This window comes from Chelonia mydas, chromosome 14 (assembly GCF_015237465.2).
Source record: "Chelonia mydas isolate rCheMyd1 chromosome 14, rCheMyd1.pri.v2, whole genome shotgun sequence".
Lineage (NCBI taxonomy): Eukaryota > Metazoa > Chordata > Testudines > Cheloniidae > Chelonia > Chelonia mydas.
The window spans coordinates 25,805,793-25,812,463 of NC_051254.2; the positions used below are offsets into that span (position 1 = coordinate 25,805,793).

At 44.9% G+C, this 6,671-nt stretch overlaps 1 protein-coding gene across 1 annotated transcript; it reads left to right on the plus strand.

The window, feature by feature from the left end:
* Window positions 1-1,820: 1,820 nt before the first annotated feature.
* LOC102947417 (myosin-8) lies at window positions 1,821-6,307 on the plus strand. The gene is made up of 6 exons (XM_027834698.2): window positions 1,821-2,021; window positions 2,168-2,293; window positions 5,518-5,688; window positions 5,786-5,890; window positions 5,976-6,062; window positions 6,188-6,307. The coding sequence occupies exons 1-6, from the start codon at window positions 1,821-1,823 to the stop codon at window positions 6,305-6,307; spliced, it is 810 nt and encodes a 269-aa protein (XP_027690499.2).
* The last annotated feature ends 364 nt before the right edge of the window (window positions 6,308-6,671 follow it).

Below are 6,671 nucleotides of genomic sequence, written 5' to 3' on the forward strand. Positions count from 1 at the left end.
ACCTGGCCCCAATACCAGGCCGGCCCCAGCACCGCTTTTTTTGCCTCTATCTTCACGAACAAGGTCAGCTCCCAGACTGCTGCACTGGACAGCATAGCATGGGGAGGAGGTGACCAGCCCTCTGTGGAGAAAGAAGTGGTTCGGGACTATTTAGAAAAGCTGGACGAGCACAAGTCCATGGGGCCGGATGCGTTGCATCCGAGAGTGCTAAAGGAGTTGGCGGATGTGATTGCAGAGCCATTGACCATTATCTTTGAAAACTCATGGCGATCGGGGGAGGTCCTGGACGACTGGAAAATGGCTAATGTAGTGCCCATCTTTAAAAAAGGGAAGAAGGAGGATCTTGGGAACTACAGGCCAGTTAGCCTCACCTCAGTCCCTGGAAAAATCAGGGAGCAGGTCCTCAAGGAATCGATTCTGAAGCACTTAGAGGAGAGGAAAGTGATCAGGAACAGTCAGCATGGATTCACCAAGGGCAAGTCATGCCTGACTAATCTAATTGCCTTCTACGACAAGATAACTGGCTCTGTGGATGAGGGGAAAGCAGTGGACGTGTTGTTCCTTGACTTTAGCAAAGCTTTTGACACGGTCTCCCACAGTATTCTTGCCAGTGAGTTAAAGAAGTATGGGCTGGATGAAAGCTGGCTAGACTGTCGGGCTCAACGGGTAGTGATCAATGGTTCCATGTCTAGTTGGCAGCCGGTATCAAGAGGAGTACTCCAAGGGTCGGTCCTGGGGCCGGTTTTGTTCAATATCTTCATTAATGATCTGGAGGATGGTGTAGATTGCACCCTCAGCAAGTTTGTAGATGACACTAAACTGGGAGGAGAGGTAGATACGCTGGAGGGTAGGGATAGGATACAGAGGGCCCTAGACAAATTGGAGGATTGGGTCAAAAGAAATCTGATGAGGTTCAACAAGGACAAGTGCAGGGTCCTGCACTTAGGATGGAAGAATCCCATGCACCGGTACAGACTAGGGACCGAATGGCTAGGCAGCACTTCTGCAGAAAAGGACCTGGGGATTACAGTGGACAAGAAGCTGGATATGAGTCAACAGTGTGCCCTTGTTGCCAAGAAGGCCAATGGCATTTTGGGATGTATAAGTAGGTGCACTGCCAGCAGATCGAGGGACATGATTATTCCCCTCTATTCGACATTGGTGAGGCCTTATCTGGAGTACTGTGTCCAGTTTTGGGCCCCACACTACAAGAAGGATGTGGAAAAATTGGAAAATGTCCAGTGGAGGCCAACAAAAATGATTAGGGGACTGGAACACATGACTTATGAGGAGAGGCTGAGGGAACTGGGATTGTTTAGTCTGCGGAAGAGAAGAATGAGGGGGGATTTGATAGCTGCTTTCAACTACCTGAAAGGGGGTTCCAAAGAGGATGGATCTAGGATGTTCTCAGTGGTAGTGGATGACAGAACAAGGAGTAATGGTCTCAAGTTGCAGTGGGGGAGGTTTAGGTTGGATATTAGGAAAAACTTTTTTACTAGGAGGATGGTGAATCACTGAAATGTGTTACCTAGGGAGGTGGTGGAATCTCCTTCCTTAGAAGTTTTAAAGGTCAGGCTTGACAAAGCCCTGGCTGGGATGATTTAGTTGAGGATTGGTCCTGCTTTGAGCAGGGGGTTGGACTAGATGACCTCCTGAAGTCCTTTCCAACCCTGATATTCTATGATTCTATGATTCTATGGATGTCCAAGGAGTGGTCAAGGTCTTTGATTTAATTTCCAACTAATACTTTTTTTTATGAATTTCACAACCAGTAGCCAGCATGCTCAGTAACAAAATCAACTCTTCTTTATAAGTAGGACATGCAACTGCACTCGGATGATGCTCTCCGAGGCCAAGAAGACCTGAAGGAGCAGGTGGCCAGGGTTGAGCACAGAGCTAACCTGTTGCAGGGAGAAACTGAGGAGCTAAGGACAGCTCTGGAACAGACAGAGAGGAGCAGGAAAGTGGCTGAACAGGAGCTCATGGACAACACTGAGTGCGTGCAGCTCCTGCATACCCAGGTAACCCACATTGCAGGGCTATACACATTCATGTTACTACAGAAACACAGAGTAATAACCAATAATAATTCCAGGATCTTTTCATATCCTTTCCCAGGACAAAGGATCAGAGACTCAAAAGCTACTTCACTCTCTCTCTTTTGTAGAACACCACCCTTATGAATACAAAGAAGAAGCTGGAAACCGATATTGCTCAAATCCAAAGTGAGGTGGAGGAGGCCATTCAAGAGGCAAGAAATGCTAAAGAGAAAGCAAAGAAGGCAATTACAGATGTAAATGTTTCATTTCATTTACTTCTTTTACAGTTTAGCATTTGCCCTGTGTGCTGTGAGATAAAGTGTGCGGTGTCAGAGTCTAGATGAGAGATCTGTCTGCAGCCCTGTAGAAAGATGCAGGAGGTCACACGAGGCAGTGGGGCTGGCGTGCCAGGGATCAATGCAGCCTTTAGCAGTTTCACAGAATCATAGAAATGAAGGGCTGGTGGGGAACTCAAGAAATCATTTAATCTGTTCCCCCGCAATGAAGCAAGATTAAGTAAACCTAGGCCATCCCTGACAGGTGTTTGTCTAACCAGTTCTTAAAAACCTCCAATGACAGAGATTCTACAACCTCACTAGGTAACCTGTTCTAGAGTTTACTATCCTTATAATTAGAAAGTTTCCCTAATATCCAACCTGAATCTCGCTTGCTGCAAACTAAGCCAATTATTTCTTGTTCTACCATGTGAACACGGAGAACAACTGATCATTGTCTTCTTTACAACAACCTTTTACCAGTTTGAAGGCTGTTATCATGTCCTCCCTCAGTCTTCTCTTTAGACTAAATTCAAGACTCCCTTTCAAGCTTTCCTCGTGTGTCATGGTTTCTAAACCTCTCATCATTTTTGTTGCTCTCTTCTGGACTCTTTCCAATTTGCTCATATCTTTCTTAAAGTGTGGTGCCCAAAGCTGGACACAGAACTCCAGCGGAGGCTTCACCAGTGCTGAGTAGACTGGAACAATTACCTCCAATTTGTGTGACTGTATGAGAAATAAAACCCAAACTGAGTACCTGTACTGAGCCCACAGGTTCCCAGATCAATATAAGTGTTTCTGTGTAATAAGGGCAGGGAGAGGTTACTGCTGTTCTACAGAATAGTACATACCACTAAGGAACAATTTGTGTTTAGTTGCAAAAGAGAAGTTAAATCATAAATATTATTAAAAACATAGCTAAGGCCAACATATTAGTCTGGAAACCCATAACATCTCCAGGGGCAGTCAGTGAATGTTGCTGATACTTGGATTCAATTCATAAGGAAGACAACCCAGAAGAAAGGAGATACAAATATTTACACAATTTAGAAATAACAGTCCCTTGTGGCTTCACAGAATAGCAGGTTAAATGTTGAGCTAACTCATGCACTTTGTACTGTGCACCTAACAACGGCCATCACCTTCCCCCAGAACTAGTTGCCTTGCACAGCTTACAAAATACTTCCTGTCCATATGTAGCTAGCATCACCTCCTTAGGCAGCTAATATACCTGTTGAGCTAAGCTCTGCTGGTGAAGCTCCTAAGCAGCTAGCCCTTGTTCTGAAGTTAGTGGGCTTGTGGCACTTAGGGATGCAATTATTGACCTAACACTTGTGTGAGGCACAGCCATTCCTACACATACAGCTCAGAACTTCGTGGAATTTTGTATTGCATTTTGCTGATCGCTTCTCGGCCTTTTGGCTAAGATTAAGTATCTTAATAAAATTATTAGATCCTATCCACTCATTATACTCCACACCTGAACATAGCCATATGAACAACATACCCCCCATATCTCAATGTCTGTACTTTGACCCGTTAAACTTTTATCCCCAATCGGGGAGACTGCAGATTATGTATTCCTTATGCCACCCGTTCCTAAACCAAATTTCGCACCCCTTGATAATCTGTACTTTATTCCCTGATAACCAGAAACTTCTATGCTTAAACTCTGTACCGTTTTCTTTTTACTTCAAAATCATCTTAATAAAATTATTAGACCCTGCCCCATGTCCTGTGCAGCTGCAAGCCCCACTCCAGAGCCTGGCATCTGCGCCACAATGCCATCCAGAACTGCCTGGTGAAAGCCATTGCACTTCGCCTGGGGGAGGTCGCTGTGAACTGCGCCATCCCCGGTACTGACAGCCAATTGTGACCTGACGTAGTAGTCACCGACAAGGCCCAGAAAAAGATCATCCTCGTCGACGTCACGGTCTCCTTTGAGAACAGGACCCTGGCCTTCTGCGAAGCCCGAGCTCGTAAGCTGGAAAAATACGCCCCTCTGGCCGACACCCTGAAAGCGAAGGGCTACGAGGTGCAGATGGATGCCCTGATCGTCGGAGCCCTGGGTGCCTCGGACCCCTGCAATGAGCGTGTGCTGTGGACCTGCAGGATTGGTCGATGCTACGCATGGCTCATGCGGCGCCTCATGGTCTCGGACACCATCCGATGGTCCAGGGACATCTACGTCGAACACATCACCGGCCCCCGACAGTACCAGGAGGTGTGAGCTGGTACGACATCGTGCATCAACTATGAGAAAGGGACCGAGAGACTTTTTCCATTGGACCATATGAACTGGAACCATAAACTCACTGAACATTAAATCTCACCAAATGAGGGTAAATCCATCCTCATCATTGTATCCACTCATTATACTTCACACCTGAACATAGCCATTATATGAACAACATGACCCCATATCTCAGTGTCTGTACTTTGACCCGTTAACCTTTTACCCCCAATCGGGGATATTGCAGATTATGTATTCCTTACTCCACCTGATCCTAAACCGAATTTCGCATCCCTTGATAATCTGTACCTTATTCCCTGATAACCAGAAACTTCTATGCTTAAACTCTGTACCGTTTTCTTTTTATTTCAAAATCATCTTAATAACATTATTAAATCTGTTCTTATCAGTTTAATATCTGATAGTCCTCTATCTGAGGACTATATATTAAATGAATTGCACTTTGTAACTTTAGAGTCAGTTCTTTTCAAGTGTAGCTGTATTGCTCACGAAGGCCTATTATGATATATTCCCTGAATTTCCCTGGAGATCGTCTGAGCTTTGGAGACCAAAATGCGAGGCTGCACACACCCTAGGTTTGTTTTAAATAACATTTATATTGTTTTAAATCTTTTCCGCAACCTCAAAGGTAATCATAAAAACTGTCCGTATCTCTGCATGAACAATGTATGCACATATACAGTACACACACATATTGACAAATTCTACACACCCTGTGAGTAGAGTTCATTTGATTGTGCAAATGCCCTGCTTCCATTATCACTACTGTAGTATCCCCGCTCTATCCCATTGCAAGTGGAAGGTCACAGTAATAAGCATTCAGCAAGCAGCTAATAAGGTAACAGGAATCTTGTGGCTGGAGTCATAAGCAACCCCTCAGACTGCCTGTATCTTTGTATCTGTTTGTCTGAGTCCGTTATTGAGTTCATTGTGTGGTTTACCTTTCAAGGCAGCCATGATGGTGGAGGAGCTGAAGAAGGAGCAGGACACCAGCACTCACCTGGAGAGGATGAAGAAGAACCTGGAGCAGACGGTGAAGAACCTGCAGCTCCATCTGGATGAGGCAGAACAGCTGGCACTGAAGGGTGGCAAGAAGCAGCTTCAGAAGCTGGAGTCCAGGGTATGTGCTTGAGCTGAAGGCTGGTGGTGAAGAATACAATTTCAACCTCTGCCTCCTGTAGTAGAGTTGGTGCCTAATTTCTCATTTACTTCCCCAGATCCAAGAGCTCGAGTCCAAGCTGGAAGGAGAGCAGAAACGAGCTGCAGATGCCATCAAAGGCATTTGGAAATATGAACGGCGCATCAAGGAGCTGACTTTCCAGGCAGGTGCAAAAGAGAAAATCTACCTGAAATGTTTTTTTCTCATCAAAAACGTAAAGATAAACTGGCATGGTCTCTTTTCAATAGGGTGAAGAGAACGAAAAGAGGTTACAGGACTTAGTGGATAAACTTCAGTTGAAAGTCAAATCCTACAAGAGAGAAGTTGAGGAGGCTGTGAGTCATTTAACAGGAAGAAACATTCATTTACAATTTGCCGAGATACCCACTTCAGCTCTGATACTGGATGCCAGGATGTCACTTCTCCTTGGGCTTAGTTCCTTTTGTGTTTTTGGTTACAGGATACACAAGCCAATGTTCACCTCTCCAAATTCAGGAAAGTACAGCATGAGTTGGAGGGGGCTGAGGAACAAGCAGATATTTCTGAGTCTCAGGTCAATAAGCTTAGAACTAAGACCTGAGAAGTTACGTCCAAAAAGGTAAGCTATTAATGTTAGATGCAACTGTGCAGTTTGCACTGAATGCCTGAAGGTGGTTAGAAATCACAGCTTGCTCACCAGTAAGATAGACTCCAGGCTTCCCTATGACAAACAAAGCTTTTATCTTTTATCTTGGTAGTGTCATCGGTATGGCCAGTGCTCAGAAGCTACCTACAGAAGAGGGGTAGAAATAACATTATCACCCTAAAAATGCTGAATGTAACTTCCATTTCAGTAACTACTGCCTCCCCATAATTTACCTTAACATATTCTGTATGAGTACCTGGTCAAAGCTACGTTGCCAGTTTCATTTTCCTTTTTTTCTATACTGCAGCCCTTTTTTGCT